The sequence below is a fragment of the Mustelus asterias genome, assembly GCF_964213995.1.
Source record: "Mustelus asterias chromosome X unlocalized genomic scaffold, sMusAst1.hap1.1 SUPER_X_unloc_7, whole genome shotgun sequence".
Classification (NCBI taxonomy): Eukaryota; Metazoa; Chordata; class Chondrichthyes; order Carcharhiniformes; family Triakidae; genus Mustelus; species Mustelus asterias.
Genome location: NW_027595352.1, coordinates 108065 through 134157, shown reverse-complemented (window position 1 = coordinate 134157; position 26093 = coordinate 108065). Strand labels below are relative to the sequence as shown.

At 51.4% G+C, this 26093-nt stretch overlaps 1 protein-coding gene across 1 annotated transcript in view; it reads left to right on the top strand.

The window, feature by feature from the left end:
- LOC144491337 (cysteine sulfinic acid decarboxylase-like) overlaps positions 1-26093 on the top strand; it is a gene marked incomplete at both ends in the record, with an annotated part of 168548 nt that overhangs the window by 37512 nt on the left and 104943 nt on the right. The window contains 3 exons of the mRNA XM_078209005.1: positions 11322-11376; positions 13792-13908; positions 23096-23160. Of these exons, the coding sequence (XP_078065131.1) occupies positions 11322-11376; positions 13792-13908; positions 23096-23160 (237 nt within the window). The remainder of the gene's footprint in view (positions 1-11321; positions 11377-13791; positions 13909-23095; positions 23161-26093) is intronic.

Sequence of the window (26093 nt, the reverse complement as noted above, 5' to 3'; positions counted from 1 at the left end):
CCAGCCACATGCTCCGCACAATCACAGCCCCCCCATTCCTCCAGCCACATGCTCCCCACAATCACAGCCCCCCCATTCCCCCAGCCACATGCTCCCCACAATCACAGCCCCCCCAATTTCCCCAGCCACATGCTCCGCAGAATCACAGCCCCCCATTCCCCCAGCCACATGCTCCGCACAATCACAGCCCCCCCATTCCTCCAGCCACATGCTCCCCACAATCACAGCCCCCCCAATTTCCCCAGCCACATGCTCCGCAGAATCACAGCCCCCCATTCCCCCAGCCACATGCTCCCCACAATCACAGCCCCCCCATTCCCCCAGCCACATGCTCCCCACAATCACTGCCCCCTCCCTTCCCCCAGCCACATGCTCCCCACAATCACAGCCCCCCCATTCCCCCAGCCACATGCTCCCCACAATCACAGCCCCCCCATTCCCCCAGCCACATGCTCCCCACAATCACTGCCCCCTCCCTTCCCCCAGCCACATGCTCCCCACAATCACAGCCCCCCCATTCCCCCAGCCACATGCTCCCCACAATCACAGCCCCCCCATTCCCCCAGCCACATGCTCTCCACAATCACAGCCCCCCCCCATTCCCCCAGCCACATGCTCCCCACAATCACAGACCCCCCCCCAATTCCCCCAGCCACATGCTCCCCAGAATCACTGCCCCCTCCCTTCCCCCAGCCACATGCTTCCCACAATCACTGCCCCCCCCATCCCCCCAGCCACATGCTCCCCACAATCACTGCCCCCCCATTCCCCCAGCCACATGCTCCCCACAATCACAGCCCCCCCATTCCCCCAGCCACATGCTCCCCACAATCACTGCCCCCCCCATTCCCCCAGCCACATGCTCCCCACAATCACTGCCCCCCCCCAATTCCCCCAGCCACATGCTCCCCACAATCACAGCCCCCCCATTCCCCCAGCCACATGCTCCTCACAATCACAGCTCCCCCATTCCCCCAGCCACATGCTCTCCACAGTCACAGCCCCCCCCCATTCCCCCAGCCACATGCTCCCCACAATCACTGCCCCCCCATTTCCCCAGCCACATGCTCCCCAAAATCACAGCCCCCCCCCAATTCCCCCAGCCACATGCTCCCCACAATCACAGCCCCCCCCATTCCCCCAGCCACATGCTCCCCACAATCACTGCCCCCTCCCTTCCCCCAGCCACATGCTCCCCACAATCACAGCCCCCCCATTCCCCCAGCCACATGCTCCCCACAATCACAGCCCCCCACCATTCCCCCAGCCACATGCTCCCCACAATCACAGCCCCCCCCCAATTCCCCCAGCCACATGCTCCCCAGAATCACTGCCCCCTCCCTTCCCCCAGCCACATGCTTCCCACAATCACTGCCCCCCCCATTCCCCCAGCCACATGCTCCCCACAATCACTGCCCCCCCATTCCCCCAGCCACATGCTCCCCACAATCACAGCCCCCCCATTCCCCCAGCCACATGCTCCCCACAATCACTGCCCCCCCCCATTCCCCCAGCCACATGCTCCCCACAATCACTGCCCCCCCCCAATTCCCCCAGCCACATGCTCCCCACAATCACAGCCCCCCCATTCCCCCAGCCACATGCTCCTCACAATCACAGCTCCCCCATTCCCCCAGCCACATGCTCTCCACAGTCACAGCCCCCCCCCATTCCCCCAGCCACATGCTCCCCACAATCACTGCCCCCCCCCAATTCCCCCAGCCACATGCTCCCCACAATCACTGCCCCCCCATTCCCCCAGCCACATGCTCCCCACAATCACTGCCCCCCCATTCCCCCAGCCACATGCACCCCAAAATCACAGCCCCCCCCGAATTCCCCCAGCCACATGCTCCCCACAATCACAGCCCCCCCATTCCCCCAGCCACATGCTCCGCAGAATCACAGCCCCCCCCATTCCCCCAGCCACATGCTCCCCACAATCACAGCCCCCCCATTCCCCCAGCCACATGCTCTCCACAGTCACAGCCCCCCCCCATTCCCCCAGCCACATGCTCCCCACAATCACTGCCCCCCCCCAATTCCCCCAGCCACATGCTCCCCACAATCACTGCCCCCCCATTCCCCCAGCCACATGCTCCCCACAATCACAGCCCCCCCATTCCCCCAGCCACATGCTCCCCACAATCACAGCTCCCCCATTCCCCCAGCCACATGCTCCCCACAATCACAGCCCCCCCCCATTCCCCCAGCCACATGCTCCCCAGAATCACTGCCCCCTCCCTTCCCCCAGCCACATGCTTCCCACAATCACTGCCCCCCCCATTCCCCCAGCCACATGCTCCCCACAATCACAGCCCCCCCATTCCCCCAGCCACATGCTCCCCAGAATCACTGCCCCCTCCCTTCCCCCAGCCACATGCTCCCCACAATCACAGCCCCCCCATTCCCCCAGCCACATGCTCCCCACAATCACAGCCCCCCCATTCCCCCAGCCACATGCTCCCCACAATCACTGCCCCCCCCCATTCCCCCAGCCACATGCTCCCCACAATCACTGCCCCCCCCCCCATTCCCCCAGCCACATGCTCCTCACAATCACAGCTCCCCCATTCCCCCAACCACATGCTCTCCACAGTCACAGCCCCCCCCCATTCCCCCAGCCACATGCTCCCCACAATCACTGCCCCCCCATTCCCCCAGCCACATGCTCCCCACAATCACTGCCCCCCCCCATTCCCCCAGCCACATGCTCCCCAAAATCACAGCCCCCCCCCAATTCCCCCAGCCACATGCTCCCTACAATCACAGCCCCCCCATTCCCCCAGCCACATGCTCCCCACAATCACAGCCCCCCCCATTCCCCCAGCCACATGCTCCCCACAATCACAGCCCCCCCCCCAATTCCCCCAGCCACATGCTCCCCAGAATCACTGCCCCCTCCCTTCCCCCAGCCACATGCTTCCCACAATCACTGCCCCCCCCATTCCCCCAGCCACATGCTCCCCACAATCACTGCCCCCCCCATTCCCCCAGCCACATGCTCCCCACAATCACTGCCCCCCCATTCCCCCAGCCACATGCTCCCCACAATCACAGCCCCCCCATTCCCCCAGCCACATGCTCCCCACAATCACTGCCCCCCCCCATTCCCCCAGCCACATGCTCCCCACAATCACTGCCCCCCCCCAATTCCCCCAGCCACATGCTCCCCACAATCACAGCCCCCCCATTCCCCCAGCCACATGCTCCTCACAATCACAGCTCCCCCATTCCCCCAGCCACATGCTCCCCACAATCACTGCCCCCCCCCCCCAATTCCCCCAGCCACATGCTCCCCACAATCACAGCCCCCCCATTCCCCCAGCCACATGCTCCTCACAATCACAGCTCCCCCATTCCCCCAGCCACATGCTCTCCAGTCACAACCCCCCCCCATTCCCCCAGCCACATGCTCCCCACAATCACTGCCCCCCCATTCCCCCAGCCACATGCTCCCCACAATCACTGCCCCCCCATTCCCCCAGCCACATGCTCCCCAAAATCACAGCCCCCCCCAAATTCCCCCAGCCACATGCTCCCCACAATCACAGCCCCCCCATTCCCCCAGCCACATGCTCCCCAGAATCACTGCCCCCTCCCTTCCCCCAGCCACATGCTTCCCACAATCACTGCCCCCCCCATTCCCCCAGCCACATGCTCCCCACAATCACTGCCCCCCCATTCCCCCAGCCACATGCTCCCCACAATCACAGCCCCCCCATTCCCCCAGCCACATGCTCTCCACAGTCACAGCCCCCCCCCATTCCCCCAGCCACATGCTCCCCACAATCACTGCCCCCCCATTCCCCCAGCCACATGCTCCCCACAATCACTGCCCCCCCATTCCCCCAGCCACATGCTCCCCAAAATCACAGCCCCCCCCAATTCCCCCAGCCACATGCTCCCCACAATCACAGCCCCCCCATTCCCCCAGCCACATGCTCCGCAGAATCACAGCCCCCCCCCATTCCCCCAGCCACATGCTCCCCACAATCACAGCCCCCCCCCATTCCCCCAGCCACATGCTCCCCACAATCACAGCCCCCCCCCATTCCCCCAGCCACATGCTCCCCACAATCACAGCCCCCCCATTCCCCCAGCCACATGCTCCCCACAATCACTGCCCCCCCCCCATTCCCCCAGCCACATGCTCCCCACAATCACTGCCCCCCCATTCCCCCAGCCACATGCTCCGCACAATCACAGCCCCCCCATTCCCCCAGCCACATGCTCCCCAAAATCACAGCCCCCCCCCATTCCCCCAGCCACATGCTCCCCACAATCACAGCCCCCCCATTCCCCCAGCCACATGCTCCCCACAATGGCAGGGTTTGCAGCCATTGCGGGGATGCCTAACGTACAGCGGGCCATCGACTGCACACACTGCCCTCATGGCCCCCCTACAGAATCCATGGAGATTCATCAACAGAAAGGGGTTCCACTCCCTGAATATTCAACTCGTGCGTGACCATAACATGAACATTATACACGTCTGCGCGACTCACCCAGGCAGAGTGCACGACAGCGTCAATGTCAGGAGCTCGGACATCCTGGAGGCATTTGAGGAGGAGCCCAGGTTGTGGGGGTGGCTCCTGGGTGATATGGGTTACCCGCTTCGGACATGGCTGTGGAGGTCTGTGACTGATGCGGGGACCCGCTATAATGAGGCCCATGTAGCCACCCGTGCGATAGTGGGGAGGTGCATTGGGCTCCTCAAGATGCGATTCCGGTGCCTGGACCGATCTGGCGGGGCCCTCCAGTACAACCCAGTGATCTCTTCCCGCATAGTGGTCGTATGCTGTGCCTTGCACAATCTGGCTCTGCAAAGAGGTGACCTGTTGGAGGAGAAGGACGTGGAGGCTGACCAGCGGGCACCGCTGTGGAGGATGACCAGCAGGAGGAGGAAGAGCATGCCGTGGAACACAAACCAGGCGCTGGAGGGCTGGCAGCCCAAATGAGGCATCCAAGGGTGGCAAGTGAGATCCTGATAACCAGACGGTTCAGTCACTCGGGGTTTGTGTCTGTGGGTTCCATTCCCCCCTCAAAACTCCTTCTATCTCCTGCAACATTGTCACACCAGAGTGGTGGGCCTGGGTACTCTGTGTTAGCGAGTTTCTTTGGCAGGCAGGAGGGTGATGATGACTCGCTCAGTACCATTATGATGATGTCCTGGTGCAAACTAGTCTGACTCCTACCTGAGCTCCGCATGCACGCTGGCACCTGGGCCCATGTCTGTGTAGTGGGTAATGGATCTGAAACCCCCATACAGGGCCCTGGGGTGGGTGGGGATCGCTCGTGGGGTCTGGGGAACCAATGCCTTCCTTTTCTCAGTGACACAGCATTGAGGGGCCTCCCCAACTGACAACAACATGAAGCATCCCTCCGGCGATCATCAATGGAAGAGGATTCCTATTTGAGACAAATCTGAGACAAATTAGTCACAGGTGGGTGGTGAGAAAACATTTAATTGCAATAAAGGTGTTTAAATAAGACGTTCTAACATAAAAACTTGTGAACAGAAAACATTAAGGTGCTTAAATATCTTTCTAATTAGCGCAGCCCTTCACCCGTGCCATCTCAGAGCAACTACAACTTCTGAACCTTACGTGGCCTACCACGACGTCTCAGTGACTCCCCAGAATGTACATCGGAGGTGGAGGGGGCCAGCTGCCGACCTCGCCCCGTGGCCTGTGATGATGCGGGTGGCGGGCGTCCTCTGGAGGCCCTGGCCCGCTTCCAGGCTTCAGGGATGTTTCCATGACACCCTCTTCATCCCGCTGCCCCGAGATGCCCCAGTGTCAGGAAGGGGGGAGTCAGAAGGTGTAGCCACAGTCTCCTGGTTGGAAGGCCTTGAGTCGGGGGCCACCTCTCAATGGCCGCAGCAAGTGCTCTCTGAGATTGGGCCACGCTCTGCAGCCCCTCAGCCATGACCCTCTGTGACTGGGCCATGTTCCCAAGGGCTGCTACCATAGCCTGCTGTGTCTCAACGCTGTCCCGCTGGGTCTCCTGCAAGCTCTCGGGCGCCTCAGCCATGGGCCGCAGAACCTCGAGAATCCTGTTCAGTCCCTCAGATGTGGCCTGCTGTGACTCAGCTGCGGCCCTCTGGGACTCTGCTGTGACTCAGCCATTGCTTGGAGCCTGCCACTCAAGGTGAGGATCCCCTGCCCCAGGCTTTCCACTGCAGACGTCACCCTTGCAGTGTTGGCCTGGGAAACACGCAAGACAGGCAATAGCTGGTCTGCCTGAAAGCCTTGGGACTCCTCCCAACAGCCTCTCAGTCAGTCCAGTGTAGCCGTCAGCCCCTCCTGCATTCGCTGGCTCTGTTGCTGCATCTCCAGCAGCTGAGGGAGAAGTGATCTTCAGAGGCCCAGCATGCAGCCTGGGGCCAGCTGAGTCCTCGCCTCCGGCAGGCCCCTGCGTGCCAGAGGCCTCGGACGTTCCCTCCTCCACCCGATGTACATCAGCAGATGTGTCATGCTCACCAGAGAGTGACCCAGAAGCCTCTAACTGGACCCACTGACGTGTCAGTATCTGGGATGGTGAGTTGTGAGATGGAAGCTGATGCCAAAACGGTGCCACCTTCGGAGGTCCCTTCACTCATATTCTCCGAGGACTCGTCCGAGCTGCCTGGACCAGGAGGGGTGGGAGCTGCAGCAGGGGCCTGAAGTCCAGAAGGCCCGAGGGTGTCCGGATCTGTCCCTGCAACACAGCACACAAGGTTAAGGGCAAGTGAGGGAGAGGAATCCGGGATGCCAAACACATGATTCACATTTCTCCATTGAACATAGATCAAAGCACCAAGAAAATTACATCACAGGAACAGGCCCTTCGGCCCTCCAAGTCTGCACCGACCATGCTGCCCATCTGATTTGTAACCCCCTACCCTTCCGGGGACCATATGCCCCTATTCCCATCCCATTCACATAGCTGTAGAGACGCCCCTTAAATGTCACTATCGTATCTGCCTCCATGACCTCCCCCGACAGCGAGTTCCAGGCACCCACTACCCTCTCTGTGCAAATAAACACGCCTCGTACATCTCCTTTACACCTTGCCCCTCGCACCCGAAACTCGTGCCCCTGAGAAGTTGCCTCAAAGTGAGTGGAGGAATGACTGGTGCTCACGTCTTGATGGCAGCCCCACCATGCTGTCACTGGCAGCCCGACCATGCTGTCACTGGCAGCCCGACCATGCTGTCACTGGCAGCCTGACCATGCTGTCACTGGCAGTCGGACCATGCTGTCACTGGCAGCCCGACCATGCTGTCACTGGCAGCCCCACCATGCTGTCACTGGCAGTCGGACCATGCTGTCACTGGCAGTCGGACCATGCTGTCACTGGCAGCCCGACCATGCTGTCACTGGCAGCCCCACCATGCTGTCACTGGCAGTCGGACCATGCTGTCACTGGCAGCCCGACCATGCTGTCACTGGCAGCCCCACCATGCTGTCACTGGCAGCCCCACCATGCTGTCACTGGCAGCCCGACCATGCTGTCACTGGCAGCCCGACCATGCTGTCACTGGCAGCCCGACCATGCTGTCACTGGCAGTCGGACCATGCTGTCACTGGCAGCCCACATCTCCCCTTCCCTGGAGAGCTCCAGCGCCCACTCCTCAAAGGGGGTGAAGACCCGGAGGTCTGGCTCACCACCCCCTGTCTCCGCCCTCTCACGGGTGTTATGGTCGGTCTTCTCCTGTGGTGACAGAAGGAGCCATGAAAGAAATGGTGGCGTGACTCCTGCAGAGTATCAGGTGATGGCCCATGGAGGGCAAGCACAGTGGGGCTCATTGGGGGATAGGAAGGAGGTGCTGGGGGTCAGGAGCTGGAAGTGTGCAGGGTGCTGGGGATGGGAGGGTCTGGGGGAGATTTGGGGGAAGATACAAGATGGGGTTCAGCACTCACCCTCGCTGCACCGATGAGGTCATTGACCTTTTTCCGGCACTGCTTCCCGGTTCGGGGGCGGGGGGGCAGTGCCCTGGCACTGACTGAGGCAGTGACTGCCTCCCAGGCCGCATTTCCATCAGCCCCCCTGGGTCTGCATCCTCCTGGGGGGAAGAGGGTGTCCCGCCTCACCTCTGCTGCATCCAGCAGCCTCCCCAGGTCGCCCTCAGAGAATCGGGGAGGCTGGGCGTGCGCTCATTTTGTCCTGCACTGCCTGCCTGTCCATTCTTGAGTTTTTAATGGTGCTGCCCCTCGTTAGGGCAGATCAGCTGCAGGCAGAACGTTCCAGCAAGTTCCATGCAGTTTGCTTGTCAGCATTGAGGGGAAGACAAGTGAGCACTTGCAGGTGTGCTAATTGGGGCGGGTGTGGGGGTGGGCGGTGGATGAGTGCCTCAATGATTGGGGACAGAGGAGAGAGAGGGAGGTGTCACACTGCCATTGGAGTCCGGAGGAGATTGGGGGGGGGCCTTGTGCGTGAGGGTCCGGGGTGGGGGTGAGGGGGATCTCTCTGTCTGATATCTAGAGGGGGGAATCTCTCTGCCTGAATTCATTGGGAGGGAAGGGGGGTTCGCTGCCACTCTGCCTGAAATCGGTGGGGGGGAGGGGGGCGCTCGCGATCGGTCTGGGTGGCAGGTGGGTGGGAGTATAAGGGGCTCAGTAATGTTGTGGGGGTTGGGCATTCTATCATCATTCTTTCTGCGCATGTGCAGTTGGAGGTGCCAATCGGAGGTGCAGGATTTCGGGTGCGTTAAGCCCCGCCCGCAGGCTTGTGCAGCGCGATTCGGAATCACTGATATTGTTTCAGGCAGAGTGCGTATGGGAGCCCCTGAGAACGGGTCTAAAAGTCAGATCTGAAACACTCTCAGTTTCAAGTCCGCCCAGCACTTAGAATCAAAATGGTAAAATAGGGCCCATGGAGACTAGAAGCAGGAGGAGGCCATTCAGCCCTTCGAGTCTCATTTAGACCCAATAGCTATATTTAATTTCTTTAAAAAAAACATAACTTCCAGACACGATTATGATAGCTAATAGGTAAGTAGAAAGCAATACGTTCTTGGAGATATTACAATTAGAATCATAGAATCCCTACAGTGCAGAAGAATTAAAAGTAAAGTTTATTTATTAGTCACAAGTGAGGCTTACATTAACACTGCAATGAAGTTACTGTGAAATTCCCCTGGTCGCCCCACTCCGGTGCCTGTTCGGGTACACTGAGGGAGAATTTAGCATGGCCAATGCACCCTAACCAGCACGTCTTTCAGACAGTGGGAGGAAACCCACGCAGACATGGGGAGGTCTTTTGGTCCATCGGGTCTGCCTTGATTCTCTTGACAGTATTTTACCCAGGCCCTCTCCCATGGCCAATCCCCCTAACCTAGACATCTTTGGACACTAAGGGGCAATTTAGCATGGCCAATCCACCTAACCTACACATCTTTGGAGGTGGGAGGAAACCGGAGCACCCGGAGGAAACCCACACAGATTCGGGGGGCAAAATGTGTAAACCCCACACAGTCACCCAAGGCTGGAATTGAACCCGGATCCCTAGCGCTGTGAGGCAGTAATGTTAACCATGGTGCCAATGTGCATGGAGTTTTACCAACTTTCAGTAATGCCTTTTGGTAGGTCTTCTGTATCATTTATTATACGCTCTGTAAATTCACTCCACTTCAATGTAACCATCTTTGGCTTCCTTTGTGAAGGCAGAGGTGAAGTACTCATTGAATACTTTTAACTATGTCCTGTCTGTACAGGAAGATTTTCGTTTGGGTCCTTTAGAGGCCCATCCTTTTCTGGAGCTAACTGCTGACACTGTTCAGTTCCAATTGAATGTTGTCTGTTAATGTTTCTCCGAACCTCTCTTTACCTGCCACCTTTACTTTCTTCACTTCCTTCCTGTATCTTCCAAAATCACCCTGATGATCCACTGAGTTCTGCTCATGACATTTGTAATGACCCTCCTTTTTCTGTTTTTATTCCAAATGTTGTTTCTTTGGCATCCATGCAGCATTAGCTTTGGTAGGTCTACTAAAAGGATATGTCTCGCATGTACCCGGTGTTATGAGGGCAAGGGTGATCTCCTCTCTGAGAACTAACTCTCAACCACTCTGAGACGTACCTCCCTTTCATCTATTAAAGAGTATGTGAGAAAGTATGATCTGCCTACAGTGATTTTGAGTGGTAGGCAGACCTGAGACAGTCTCTTTAAAAAGAACAAGTAACACTTTATTTTATCTAACTGATGGTGAAAGGTTGACTAAACTATTAACAAACCAGCTAAAAGAGTATTCTAATGGAATGTTGTTTAGATAATGACAATTCCCATTTATTAACAAAAAGAAAACAGAATTTTTAGTCACACTCAAATGTCAATCAGGTCGTCGTCTTCCCGGAATCTTCTTTCCTCTTTGCTCCTGGCGGCACCTCGGGCGGCACGGTAGCACAGTGGTTAGCACTGCTGCTTCACAGCTCCAGGGACCCGGGTTCGATTCCCGGCTTGGGTCACTGTCTGTGTGGAGTTTGCACATTCTCCTCGTGTCTGCGTGGGGTTTCCTCCGGGTGCTCCAGTTTCCTCCCACAGTCCAAAGATGTGTGGGTTAGGTGGATTGGCCATGCTAAAAATTGCCCCTTAGTGTCCTGAGATGCGTAGGTTAGAGGGATTAGCGGGTAAATGTGTAGGGATATGGGGGTAGGGCCTGGGTGGGATTGTGGTCGGTGCAGACTCGATGGGCCAGATGGCCTCTTTCTGCACTGTCGGGTTTCTATGATTCTGTTCTGAGATGGAATGCGGCTTTCTTTTAAGACATAAAATGTGGCTTTTACACTGACCGAGAGCGGTTTCTGTTTCTCTCTAGCTGTGAGCTGTAGCAGAGGCAGTGGCTGTCTTTCTGGCTGTTTGGAGCTGGGAGCGGTGGCCTTTATACCCCCAATGACAGACCAGAATTTGCACAGTAGGATTGGTTTACAGGTTATCAAAACATAAAATTCAAATTTGATCGGCCACTGCTATATAAATGCCTATTTCAAATTGATTGGTTAAAATTCAAAAGCACGTTCTGATTCAAAAGCCTAAAGCCTGTTACCAAAGCAACCCTGTTGTTTTGTCCCTGATTGTGTTTCAGACTGTGTACTTGATTTTTGCACCTGCATCTTTTTTTTAAACTCTTAAGTACAAAAAAGAATAAAACCACCTTTTAAACAGACAATTTTATAACTCTTAGCATTCTTAGTATTCTTATAATTTTACAAGCATTATCTTTACAACACTGGGCGCACTCTCTTCCTGACCACTCTCCACTGCTGCTTCACCCCGCTGTGTCTTTCCCCGGGGAGGCCTGGAACATGCTTGAAATTGTTTCTTTTCACGTTGAACAGAGGGCGGATGATTCCAGAAGAACTGGAAAAGCAGATTTCTGCAGCAAAGTCCAAGGTAGGTCCCACTCGCATTCAATGGACAGTGCTGGTCGGTCCCGGTGCTTGTTTTCTGACTTCCCTCTGCCATTCTCCCTCTCTCCTGGCATCCAGGTCCCACACATCATTCCACTCACCTCTCTGGGTGAATTTCAGGAGTATTGAACCCCCGGTTGCAGATTGGGCAGGGAATGTGGCACACAAAATGAAGACCCCAGCAAAGATACACAGGACCTGCTGATTTCAGAGTAGCTGAATTTTCTCCCACTTCTGTGTAACACTTTAACTAAGACCCGTTTCCAAACTATTTCTATTCTTTACAGCGGTTTCCTGATGCCCAGTGGGACCTTGCTGTGCAGGAATGCCTCAGCTGGGTTGCGTGCTGAGACCGGAGGTGTGATGGTTGGATCACTGGTCAGAGGGGGATCCAACCCTGAATCGGGACATTTCAAAAACATTATGTCCTTGGGATGTGGGTGTTGCTGACGAGGCCAGCATTTATTGCCCATCTCTCATTGCCCCTTGAGAAGGTGGCAGTGAGCTGCGGCCTTGAACTGCTGCAGTCCCTGAGGTTTAGGTACACACACAGTGCTGTTAGGGAGAGAGTTACAGGACGGAAATGTAGATGGATGGGTTAGTAAGTTTGCAGATGACACAAAGATGGGTGGAGTTGTGGATAGTGTAGAAAGTTACAGTGGGATATAGATCAGTTGCAGATATGGGTGGAGAAATGGCAGATGGAGTTTAATCTGGGCAAGTGTGGGGTGCTGCAGTTTGGGAGATCGAATGTTAAGGGTAAGTATACAGTTAATGGCAGGACCCTGAGCACCATTGATGTACAGAGGGATCTTGGGGTCCAAGTCCATAGCTCCCTGAAAGTAGCCACTCAAGTAGATAGGGTGGTAAAGAAGACATATGGCATTCTTGCCTTTATTGGTCGGGGCATTGAGTACAAGAGTCAGGATGTCATGTTGCAGCTTTATACAACTTTGGTTAGGCTGCACTTCAGAGTATTGTGTTCAATTGTGGTCACCACATTACAGGAAGGATATGGAAGCTTTGGAGAGGGTGCAGAAAAGGTTTACCAGGATGCTGCCTGGATTAGAGGGTATGAGCTATAAGGAGAGGCTGGGCAAACTAGGGTTGTTTCCTCTGGAGCAGTTGAGGGGAGACCTGATAGAAGTCTATAAAATGATGAGAGGCATAGATAGGGTTGACGGACAGAATCTTTTCCCCAGAGTTGAAATGTCTAACACTCGGGAGCAAGCACTGAAGGTGAGAGGGGGAAAATTCAAAGGAGATGTGAGGGGCAAGTTTTTTTTTTACAGAGTGCTACGTGTCTGGAACGCGCTGCCAGGGTTGGTGGTGGAGGTAGATACAATAGGGGTGTTTAAGGGGCTATTAGGTAAGCACCTGAATATGCAAAGAATAGAGGGATATGGACCAAGGGCAGACAGAAGGGATGTTTAATTTGGTGTCATGGTTAGCACAACATTGTGGGCTGAAAGGTCTGTTCCTGTGCTGTACTGTTCTATGTTCTGCTCTCAATGTTCTATGAATATTATTGGACATCAGTCAGTCCATGTGGTGTAGGTACACCCACACTGCTGTTAGGGAGAGAGTTCCAGGATTGTTATTGGACATCAGTCTGTCCATGTGGTGTAGGTGCGCACACACTGCTGTTAGGGAGGGAGTTCCAAGATTGTTATTGGACATCAGTCAGTCCAAAGATGTGCGGGTTAGGTTGATTGGCTATGCTAAAATTGCCCCTTAGTGTCCTGAGATGCGTAGGTTAGAGGGATTAGCGGGTAAAATATGTAGGGATATGGGGGTAGGGCCTGGGTGGGATTGCGGTCGGTGCAGACTCGATGGGCTGAATGGCCTCTTTCTGTACTGTAGGGTTTCTATGATGTGGTGTAGGTGCACCCACAGTGCTGTTAGGGAGGGAGTTCCAGGATTGTTATTGGACATCAGTCAGTCCATGTGGTGTAGGTACACCCACAGTGCTGTTAGGGAGAGAGTTCCAGGATTGTTATTGGACATCAGTCAGTCCATGTGGTGTAGGTACACCCACAGTGCTGTTAGGGAGAGAGTTCCAGGATTGTTATTGGACATCAGTCAGTCCGTGTGGTGTAGGTACACCCACAGTGCTGTTAGGGAGGGAGTTCCAGGATTTTGACCCAGTGACAGTGAAGGAAGGGTGATATGTTTCTGAGTCAGGATGGTGTGTGGTGTGCTCGGTGCATGTGGAGGGTTGTCTGTGAGCAGTTAGCTTTCTGTTAGTGATATTGTGAAATCCGGCCAGCAGTGTGAGGGGCACACAACAGTAACAGGGGCCCCACCAGCTTCTGAAAGCACCTCGACTGAAGGCAGTTGTGCAACATGGGAGCAGTGCAGCAATGTCCAGCCTTCTGAAATCCTCTTCTGGTTTCAGGGTGTGGTTCCATTCATGGTCAGTGCTACTTCCGGAACGACCGTATTCGGAGCATTCGATCCCCTGCCTGAGATTGCGGAAATCTGTGAAAAGCATGGAATCTGGCTTCACGTTGATGTAAGTAGGACGATCGAATCCAGCGATTACAGCGGGTGTTGTCTGAATGGCTTTGACCTGGGGAATGTTTCAATGGATTGTGTTCCTTGTATGGTCGACCTGATTTTGCTCCAGGTGTGTGTCCGGGTTCCTGCAGCCATTTCTCCTAAACTGGCCAATAGGGGAGCGGGTGGCTAATGCTGCATGGCTCCCTGCCAGCCAGTGCCCGATTTTTCAGCCAGAATTGGCAGGCATATAATACCAAATATGGACAGGCATTTTCCAATGAGCGGCAGATGCCAGGATGATTTATTACTTATTTTGCCAAATAAACACAGTGGCTACAAGAGCAGGTCAGAGGCTGGGAATCCTGCGGTGAGTAACTCACCTCCTGACTCCCCAAAGCCTGTCCACCATCTACAAGGCACAAGTCAGGAGTGTGCTGGAATATTCCCCACTTGCCTGGATGGTGCAGCTCCAACAACACTCAAGAAGCTCAACACCATCCAGGACAAAGCAGCCCCGCTTGATTGGCCCCCCATCCACAAACATTCAAACCCACCATTGATGAACAACAGTATGTACCATCTACAAGATGCACTGCAGCAACTCACCGAGGTTCCTTAGACAGCACATTCCAAAGCCACGACCTCTACCATCTGGAAGGACAAGCGCAGCAGATACCTGGGAACACCACCACCTGGAGATTCCCCTCCAAGTCACTCACCATCCTGACTTGGAAATATATCACTGTTCCAGGTTGACACTTCATTTTTAGGTATGCCTGGTGTTGCTCCCAGCATGCCCTCCTGCACACTCCATTGAACCAGGGTTGATCCCCTGTTTTGATGGTGATGGTAGAGTGGGGGATATGCCGGGCCATGAGGTTGCAGATTGTGCTGGAGTACAATTCTGCTGCTGTTGATGGCCTACAGCGCCTCATGGACGCCCAGTCTTGGGTTGTTAGATCTGTTTGAAGTCTATCCCATTTAGCACGGTGATAGTGCCACACAACACGATGTGACGATGGGACTCTGTCTCCACAAGGACTGTGCGGTGATCACTCTTACAGATACTGTCATGGACAGACGCATCTGCAGCAGGCAGCTTGGTGAGGATGAGGTGAGGTATGTTTTTCCCTCTTGTTGGTTCCCTCACCACCTGCCGCAGTCCCAGTCTCACAGCGATGTCCTTTAGGACCCAGCCAGCTCGGTCAGTGGTAGCACCACCAAGCCACTCTTGGTGATGGACATTGAAGTTCCCCACCCAGTGTACATTCTGTGCCCTTGCCACCCTCAGTGTTTCCTCCAAGTGATGTTCAACATGGGGGGAGTCCTGATTCATCAGCTGAGAGGGGGTGGACGGTATGTGATAATCAGCAGGAGGTTTCCTTGCCCATGTTTGACCTGATGCCAGGAGACTTCATGGGGTCCAGAGTCGAGAGTCGATGTTGAGGATTCCCAGGGCAACTCCCTCCTGACTGTATACCACTGTGCTGCCACCTCTGCTGGGTCTGTCCTGCTGGTGGGACAGGACATATCCATGGATGGTAATGGTGGTGTCAGGGGTGTTATCTGTAAGGTATGATTCTGTGAGTGTGACTCAGTCAGGCTGTTGCTTGACTAGACTGTGAGACAGCTCTCCCAATTTTAGCACAAGTCCCCAGATGTTACCAAGGGGTACTTTGCAGGGTTGACAGGGCTGGGTTTGATGATGTTTCTGGTGCCCAGGTTGATGCCAGCTGGTCCGTCAGTTTCATTCCTTATGGACTTCTCTGTAGTAGTTTGATACAATTGAGTGTCTTGCTCGGCCATTTCAGAGGGTAGTTCAGAGTCAACCATGTTGCTGTGGCTCTGAAGGCCAATTTAGGCCAGACCACGTAAGGAAGGCAGATTTCCTTCCCTGAAGGACACTGGTGACCCGGATGAGTTTTTCCGACAATCGACAATGATTTCATGGTCACTATAACCAAGACTTGCTTTTGAATTTCAGATTATTGAATTCAAATTCACATGGCTTTGAGCCTGTCTCTCCAGAGCTATAGCCTGGGCCACTGGATTACTAACTGTGGCACGACCACTTCACCGCCTCCACAAGTAGTACTTTTATACTCCTTAAACATGTGCTCATCCTCACTATTTAGTGAATCAAGAAAATGTTTTAACTAATGCAAGACTGGGCGGAGAAGTGGCAGATGGACTTCAACCCAGATAAATGCGTAGTGGTCCATTTTGGCAGGTCAAATGGGATGAAGGAGTACAATATAAAGGGAAAGACTCTTAGTACTGTAGAGGATCAGAAGGACCTTGGGGTCCAGGTCCATAGGACTCTAAAATCGGCCCTGCAGGTGGAGGAGGTGGTTATCATAGAATCATAGAAATCATAGAAACCCTACAGTGCAGAAGGAGGCCATTCGGCCCATCGAGTCTGCACCGACCACAATCCCACCCAGGCCCTACCCCCACATATTTACCCACTAATCCCTGGTTAAGAAGGCGTATTGTGTGCTGGACTTCATCAATCGAGGGATTGAGTTTAGGAGTCGGGGGATAATGATGCAGCTTTATAAGACCCTTGTCAGACCCCACCTGGAGTACTGTGCCCAGTTCTGGTCGCCTCATTACAGAAAGGATGTGGAAGCCATAGAAAGGGTGCAGAGGAGATTTACAAGGATGTTGCCTGGATTGGGTGGCATGCCTTATGAGGATAGGTTGAGGGAGCTCGATCTTTTCTCCTTGGAGAGACGAAGGATGAGAGGTGACCTAATAGAGGTTTACAAGATGTTGAGAGGTATAGATCGGATGGATTCTCAGAGGCTTTTTCCCAGGGCTGAAATGGTTGCTACGAGAGGACACAGGTTTAAGGTGCTGGGGAGTAGGTACAGAGGAGATGTCAGGGGTAAGTTTTTCACTCAGAGGCTGGTGGGTGAGTGGAATCGGCTGCCGTCAGTGGTGGTGGAGGCAAACTTGATAGGGTCTTTTAAGAGACTCCTGGATGATTACATGGGACTTAATAGGACTGAGGGTTATAGATAAGTCTATATATAAGCCTAGGTAGGTAGGGACACGACCAGCGCAACTTGTGGGCTGAAGGGCCTGTTTGTGCTGTGTTTTTTCTATGTTCTAATCTATTCCACATACTGTTGAAGTGCAAGTGCTACATAGTACTGTACAGTTAAAGGAGTCCATGATGAACGCATTCACCATGGAACTAAAAATCTATGTGACGAACATAATTTGTTTGGATTCTTCATTATCTTCACCTCCTTCCTTCGAAATCTCTTCATCTTGTGTGAGGTATCTTGCATAATAACACTTCTGAGTCACACATGAAACCCCTATTAACTGCTTTATAGACATTCCTGGTATTTATTCACCTGTTATTACTGTTCCAAGTTCCTCTTCTGATATAATAGCCATGATCAGTTAAAGACACTTGGCACAGGATTATTTGTAAAGCAGCAAACAACTGACCGAATTGAACACCCATCTCAGCCTTGTAAGGCACCGTAGCAATGCAGTAATTTTAATTGCTAGCACTGACCCCGAGATCCCAAAATTGACTTTTGTCAAACTGCTAAAGTCCACGATACATTACAAGAATAAACAAAACTCATACTTTGCTTTTGTCTTCAAGTTTCAGTGAGGAGCTGTAGAAAATCAGCATTAGTAGAGAAATGGTTTTAGGGAAATTAATGGGATTGAAGGTGGATAAATCTCCAGGGCGAAAGACTCTTCATCCCAGCATACTTAAGGAAGTGGCCCTGGAAATAGTAGATCTACTGGTGGTCATTTTCCAAAATTCTTTGGACTCCGGAATGTGTCCTACAGATTGAAGGTTGGCTAATATAAGCCTGTTATTCAACAAGGGAGGTAGAGAGAAAACAGGGAACTATAGACCAGTGAGCCTAACGTCGGTAATAGGGAAGTTGCTGGAGTACTTTTATGAAGGATTTCATAGCTCAGCACTTAGAAGGCAGTGGTGTAATCAGACAAAGTCAACATGGACTTACGAAAGGGAAATCTTGCTTGACAAATCTACTGAATTTCTTTGAGGATGTAACGAGTAGAGTTGACCAGGGAGAACCAGTGGATGTGGTTTATTTTGACTTTCAGAGAAGATTTTCGACATTGCTATGTAAAGTTAAAGCGCATGCGATTGCGGGTAGTGTTTTGAGATGCATAGAAATCTGGTTGCCAGACAGGAAGCAAAGAGATAAAATAAGCTTAAAACAAATGGGTCTTTTTCCAATTGGCAGGCAGTGACAAGTGGGGTTCCGCAGAGATCTGTGCTAGGACCCCAACTGTTCACATTATATATTAGTGATTTGGAAATTTGCAGATGATAAAGTTGGGTGGGAGGGTGAGCTGTGAGGAGGATGCAGAGATGCTTCAGCGTGATTCGGACAGGCTGAGAGTGTGGGTATATGCATGGCAGATGGAGTATAATGTGGATAAATGTGAGGTTATCCACTTTGGCCAACAATAGGAATGCAGATTATTATTTGAATGGGTGTAAATTGAGAGAGATGGCTACTCTGCAAGACCTTGGTATCCTTGTGCATCAGTTGCTGAAAGTAAGCGTGCAGGTACAGCAGGCAGTAAAGAAGGCAAATGGTATGTTGGCCTTCATAGTGAGAGGAATTGAGTACAGGGATAGGGATGTTTTATTGTAATTGTACAGGGCGTTGGTGAGACCACATCTGGAGTATTGTGTGCAGTTTTGGTGTCCTTATCTGAGAAAGGATATCCTTGCTATAGAGGGAGCGCAGCGAAGGTTTCCCAGGCTGATTCCTGGGATGGCAGGTCTGTCATATGAGGAGAGACTAAGTCGGTTAGGATTGTATCCATTGGAGTTTAGAGGAGTGAGAGGGGATCTCAAAGAAACTTATAAAATTCTAACAGGGTTAGACAGGATAGATTCAGAAAGAATGTTCCCAATGGTAGGGGAGTCCAGAACTAGGGATCGTAGTTTGAGGATAAGGGGTAAACCTTTTTAGGATTGAGGTGAGGAGAAATATCTTCACCCAGAGGGTGGTGAATGTGTGGAATTCACTCCCACAGAAAGCAGTTGAGGCCAAAAAGTTGTGTGATTTCAAGAAAAAATTAGATATAGCTCTTGGGACTAAAGGGATCAAGAGATATGGGGGATGGGGGAGGGATCAGGATATTGAATTTGATGATCAGCCATGATCAAAATGAATAGCGGAGTAGGCTGGAAGGGCCGAATGGCCTCCTCCTGCCTCTAGTTTGTATGTATGTTTCTGTTTATAAGCTATCAGAATCTGGCCATGCCTCCTTGGAATTCAACAGGTCACCTTTCTTGTCGATTTCATTCAATAATTCTAATCAAAGGTCCAGACCTCCTTCACTTATCAACTGCAGGCAGTCAGCTTGACATACCTTGCCTCTAGCAGGGAACCATGTCAAGAATCGTAGACTCCCTACAGAAGGAAGCCATTCAGCTCATCGAGTCTGTACTGACCACAATCCCACCCAGTCCCCACTCCCGTAACCTCAGACATTTACCCTGCTAATCCCCCTGACACTAGGATCAATTTAGCATGGCCAATCCACCTATCCGGCACATCTTTGGACTGTGGAATGAAACCGGAGCGCCCAGAGGAAACCCACACAGACACTGGGAGAACGTGCAAACTCCACACAGAGAGTGACCCGAGGGCAGAATTGAACCTGGGACCCTGGTGCTGTGAGGCAACATTGCTAACCACTGCTGCCTCAAGGTCATGCTTTGTTTCACCTTTGCAGAGGCGTAACCTGTGTCTACATTACCACTTCATTCTTCCACTGGTTATATGCTCCCAAATCATTCTGAAAACTTGTTTTCCATCATATTCCACAATGGCCGTCAGGATTTTGCTTTTATTTTCCTGGTTGCCTCAGGGTGAAGTTTGGAAGCAATGTTGTAATCGAGAAAGACCAGGTGCTGGAGGATGAAACTGGAGGCAATCTTCACACACTTTTGGAAGTGCACAGTACAGGCCTGTCCCTAACCCAACAAACCTCTCTTGATCAAACAGCAACATGAGCACCATGGGGAATGCTGGATTCCTGGTTTAGAAGACAGATGCTACAGCCATGGAACCATAGACGAAGAAGAACCTGTTCTGGTTCCCCCCCCCCCCCCATGCCGACACTATAGTTAAGAAAGCCCACCAATGCCTCTACTTCCTCATTAGGCTAAGGAAATTTGGCATGTCAGCTACGACTCTCTCCAATTTTTACAGATGCACCATAGAAAACATTCTTTCTGGCTGTATCACAGCTTGGTATGGGGCTCCTGCTCTACCCAAGACCACAAGGAACTACAAAGGGTCGTGAATGAAGCCTAATCCATCACGCAAACCATCTCCCATCCACTGACTCTGTCTACACTTCCCGCTGCCTCGGCAAAGCAGCCAGTATAATCAAGGACCCCATACACCCCGGACATTCTCTCTTCCATCTTCTTAAGTCGGGAAAAGGATACAAAAGTCTGAGCTCACGTACCAACTTTGGAGATAGTGACCACAATTCGGTGTCTTTTGTTATTGCAATGGAGAGGGATAGGGCCGTACGGCAGGGCAAGGTTTACAATTGGGGGAGAGGTAATTATGATGCGATTAGGCAAGAATTAGGGGGCATAAGTTGGGGACAGAAACTGTCAGAGAAAGGAACTAATGAAAAGTGGAACTTTTTCAAGGAACAAATACTGGGTGTCCTTGATAGGTATGTCCCTGTCAGGCAGGGAGGAAAAGGCCGAGTGAGGGAACCATGGTTCACGAAAGAGGTGGAATGTCTTGTGAAAAGGAAGAGGGAAGCTTATGTAGGGATGAGGAAACAAGGTTCAGATGGCTCGATTGAGGGTTACAAGTTAGCAAGGAATGAGCTGAAAAAGGGGCTTAGGAGAGCTAGGAGGGGACACGAGAAGTCCTTGGCGGGTCGGATCAAGGAAAACCCCAAGGTTTTTTACTCTTATGTGAGGAATAAAAGAATGACCAGGGTGAGGTTAGGGCCGGTCAAGGACAGTCGTGGGAACTTGTGTATGGAGTCAGTAGAGATAGGCGAGGTGATGAATGAATACTTTTCTTCAGTGTTCACCAAGGAGAGGGGCCATGTTTTTGAGGAAGAGAAGGTGTTACAGGCTAATAGGCTGGAGGAAATAGATGTTCGGAGGGAGGATGTCCTGGCAGTTTTGAATAAACTGAAGGTCGATAAGTCCCCTGGGCCTGATGAAATGTATCCTAGGATTCTTTGGGAGGCAAGGGATGAGATTGCAGAGCCTTTGGCATTGATCTTTGGGTCCTCGCTGTCCACGGGAATGGTGCCAGAGGACTGGGGAATGGCGAATGTTGTTCCTCTGTTTAAGAAAGGGAATAGAAATGACCCTGGTATTTATAGACCGGTTAGTCTTACTTCGGTGGTTGGTAAATTGATGGAAAAGGTCCTTAGAGATGAGATTTACGACCATTTAGAAAGATGCGGATTAATCCGGGATAGTCAGCACGGATTCGTGAAGGGCAAGTCGTGCCTCACAAATTTGATAGAATTTTTTGAGGAGGTAACTAAGTGTGTTGATGAAGGTAGGGCAGTTGATGTCATATACATGGATTTTAGTAAGGCGTTTGATAAGGTCCCCCATGGTCGGCTTATGATGAAAGTGAGGAGGTGTGGGATAGAGGGAAAGTTGGCCGATTGGATAGGTAACTGGCTGTCTGATCGAAGACAGAGGGTGGTGGTGGATGGAAAATTTTCGGATTGGAGGCAGGTTGCTAGCGGAGTGCCACAGGGACCAGTGCTTGGTCCTCTGCTCTTTGTGATTTTTATTAATGACTTAGAGAAGGGGGCTGAAGGGTGGATCAGTAAATTTGCTGATGACACCAAGATTGGTGGAGTAGTGGATGAGGTGGAGGGCTGTTGTAGGCTGCAAAGAGACATAGATAGGATGCAAAGCTGGGCTGAAAAATGGCAAATGGAGTTTAACCCTGATAAATGTGAGGTGATTCATTTTGGTAGGGCTAATTTAAATGTGGATTACAGGGTCAAAGGTAGGGTTCTGAAGACTGTGGAGGAACAGAGAGATCTTGGGGTCCATATCCATAGATCTCTAAAGGTTGCCACTCAAGTGGATAGAGCTGTGAAGAAGGCCCATAGTGTGTTAGCTTTTATTAACAGGGGGTTGGAGTTTAAGAGCCGTGGGGTTATGCTGCAACTGCACAGGACCTTGGTGAGACCACATTTGGAATATTGTGTGCAGTTCTGGTCACCTCACTATAAGAAGGATGTGGAAGCGCTGGAAAGAGTGCAGAGGAGATTTACCAGGATGCTGCCTGGTTTGGAGGGTAGGTCTTATGAGGAAAGGTTGAGGGAGCTAGGGCTCTCTCTGGAGCGGAGGAGGCTGAGGGGAGACTTAATAGAGGTTTATAAAATGATGAAGGGGATAGATAGAGTGAACGTTCAAAGACTATTTCCTCGGGTGGATGGAGCTGTTACAAGGGGGCATAACTATTGGGTTCGTGGTGGGAGATACAGGAAGGATATCAGAGGTAGGTTCTTTACGCAGAGAGTGGTTGGGGTGTGGAATGGACTGCCTGCAGTGATAGTGGAGTCAGACACTTTAGGAACATTTAAGCGGTTATTGGATAGGCACATGGAGCACACCAGGATGATAGGGAGTGGGATAGCTTGATCTTGGTTTCAGATAAAGCTCGGCACAACATCGTGGGCCGAAGGGCCTGTTCTGTGCTGTACTGTTCTATGTTCTATGTTCAACTGACTCAAGAACAGCTTCTTCCCTGCTGCTGTCCGACTTTTGAATGGACTTACCTTGCATTAAGCTGATCTTTCTCTACACCCTAGCTATGACTGTAACACTACATTCTGCACTCTCTCCTTTCCTTCTCTACGAACGGTATGCTTTGTCTGTATAGCGCGCAAGAAACAAGACTTTACACTGTATGTTAATACATGTGACAATAATAAATCTAATTGAACCTGTTTTCCCAACAGGCCTGATACTGCTTTGTCTCAATGAATGGACATGTTCAGGCCAGTACAGCCAAAGGCCTGTGTATATTTACAGGGGCCACAGGAACTTGTGCGTTCGTGCTGTCCTCTATCCAGTTGTCTGATTCCAGCTGCCCAATGCTGTTGAAAGTTGTGCTCTTGCCTTTGTTGTTCCTCACTGTGTTTTTTGCTCTATCTCTCAGGCCGCCTGGGGTGGAAGTATCCTCATCTCTAGGAAACACCGACACCTGCTGACTGGAATTGAGAGGTGGGAACTCTAACTCTGCTGTCTGCACTGTTTGGCTCCATTGGAAAGGGGAACACTGATGAAAAGACGCCTGCATTGACCTGGTGTCCTGTTCCCAATTTTCTTTTGTCTTAACCTCCTCACTTCGGAAGAAGAGCCAGTTTCTCCTCTCGGGTCGGTTAACCAGTGGACGGGCAGCTCAGTGAGCCACTCAATCTGATATGACCTCTCTTGCTATTTGGTGTCACCAATTTAAGGCAGCAACATTTTCTGAGGAGCTCACACCTTCTGAAAGTCACTGGTCACTGGAATTGATCTCAGGACTCTGACGAAGGGTCTTTTAGACTCGAAACATCGGCTCTATTCTCTCTCCACAGATGCTGTCAGACCTGCTGAGATTTTCTAGCATTTACAGTGATGATTGATGTCTGCCTTCAGAGAGGCTTTGTGCAACCAACCAAAACACAGCTTCAAAAGCCTGGTAACATCCCACATGCCACTGCCCGGGCATATGTTACAAAGCAGAGGTGGATTCCCCCCCCACCACCCCCCCCACTCTGAGAACTAACTCTCAAAGAGGAATATCTCGCCCTATAATCTGTTAAAGTGAGTGTGAAGTGGTACGATCTGCCCTTCAGCAACTTTTACTGGTTAAATCAAAATAACTCCCTGACACACACAAATCAACAAGTAACAATTTATTTATCTAATTAACAGTGAACAGGTTAACTGAACTATTACCAAATCCAATAAAGTTCTAATGGAATGCTGTTTAGATCATTACACTTCCCACTTATTAACAAAACAAATAGAATTCTGGGCTTTCTCTGATTCTTCTGTCTTCTTTGGTGCCTTCACCATTGGGATGGAGCTTTCTCTAAGACGTGGATGAGGCTGTTAAGCTGGCAGATGGCAGTTACCCTCTCTCTCTGCTTAGTGTCCAACTGCCGCTGCCTTTTATACCTGTGATGACGTATCAATATCCCTACAATATGATTGATCCCAGGTTGCCAAAACCGTCAAATTCAAATCTAATAGGTTGCTGGTATCCAAGTGCCTGGTTTAAACTGATTGGCTGAATTCAAAAAAATTCAAAAGCCTGTTTGTTGTCTGAGCAACCTTGCTGCCTGGCCTTCCGATACAAATGTTTCACTTTGGGCACTCTATCTGTACTTGCATTTGTTTTTAACTTTCTAAGCACAGAAAAAACCTTTTGAAAGGTGGTGCTTTCATCTCTCGACACTTTACAACTTTTAAAATAATTTTACAAACAACAAGTTCTAACATTCGACTCAACTTGACAACACATGCCTGATATTGGCTTTGTCATTTTATATTCTGTGAGACTGCTCCAGCTTCAGGACCCTGGTCTCAGAATCAACTACACCACTATCATAAGACATAGGAGCAGAATTAGGCCACTCGGCCCATCGAGTCTGCTCTGCCATTCAATCATGGCTTATATTTTTCTCATCCCCATTCTCCTGCCTTTTTCCCATAACCCCTGATCCCCTTATTAATCAAGAACCTATCTATCTCTGTCTTAAAGACACTCAATGACCCGGCCTCCACAGACTTCTGCGGCAAAGAGTTCCACAGATTCACCACTCTCTGGCTGAAGAAATTCCTCCTTATCTCTGTTTTAAAGGATCGTCCCTTTAGTCTGAGGTTGTGCCCTCTGGTTCTAGTTTTTCCTACTAGTAGAAACATCCTCTCCATGTCCACGCTATCCAGGCCTCGTAGTATCCTGTAAGTTTCAATAAGATCCCCCCTCATCCTTCTAAACTCCAACGAGACCCAGAGTCCTCAACTATCCACCTTGACAAAGAATTTTATCATATTACGGTCACTCGTCCCCAAGGGCTCTCTCTCAACTAGATCGCCAACGAATCCTGCGGTGTTTGCAAAGGGAAGGACGTTCAGTGCATTGACTGCATCAGTGACTTTAACATTCAGTCACTCGTTTGTGTAATTGTCTGTGTTTGCAATCAAAGATCGGGATTGGTCAGGGCTGGTTGGAATTATTCACAGAGGAAACGCAGTGTTTTGAGTATTGCACGTTGGAGGGGGAAATGAGCATTGCACAAACAGCAGAGTGTAAACCTGGAAGAAATCTTTGAGTTTCAGTGAACGTAATGCCAACATGAGCAGCAATTAACAGAGACAAGGCGATGCTGACAGACGGACGAGTGACCATAATATGGTAGAATTCTTTGTCAAGGTGGATAGTGATGTAGTTGATTCTGAGACCAGGGTCCTGAAACTGCAGCAGTCTCACAGAATATAGAACGATAAAGCCAATATCCAGCATGCCCGGGCAATGGCATGGAGGGATGTTATCAGATTTTTGAAGCTGTGTTTTAGTTGGTTGTACACAGCCTCTCTGAAGCCCAGGCTAGGGTAGAGTAAAGGATCAGGGTAGCCAATGAGGTTAAACCGAGGCTTTACCTGATGCAATTTTTCACCAGGCTTTTTGGCTCGGATGAAGCGTCAGATCAAGCCCGGGAGGGCGTGCAATGCCTCCCCCTGTCAGCTTGGCTCTTGTTTGATTGAGCCCAAACTGCAGTGGTAATGTTGGGAATAGTGTTACAGGAAATCAGAGATGCAAGTGTTAAAGGAACATCGGTGATTATGGGTGACTTTAATCTGCATTCAGATTGGGAAAGTCAAATTAGTCACAGTACAATAGAGGAGGAATTTCTGGAGTGGATACGGGAGGGTTTTCTGGAGCAATACATTGAGGAACCAACAAGGGAACAGGCCATCTTGGACTGGGTGTTGTGCAATGAGAAAGGATTAGTTGGCGATCTAGTTGTGAGACAATCCTTGGGGACGAGTGACCATAATGTGGTAGAATTCTTTGTCAAGGTGGATAGTGATGTAGTTGATTCTGAGACCAGGGTCCTGAATCTCAATAAAGGTAACTATGATGGTGTGAGACATGAATTGGCCAT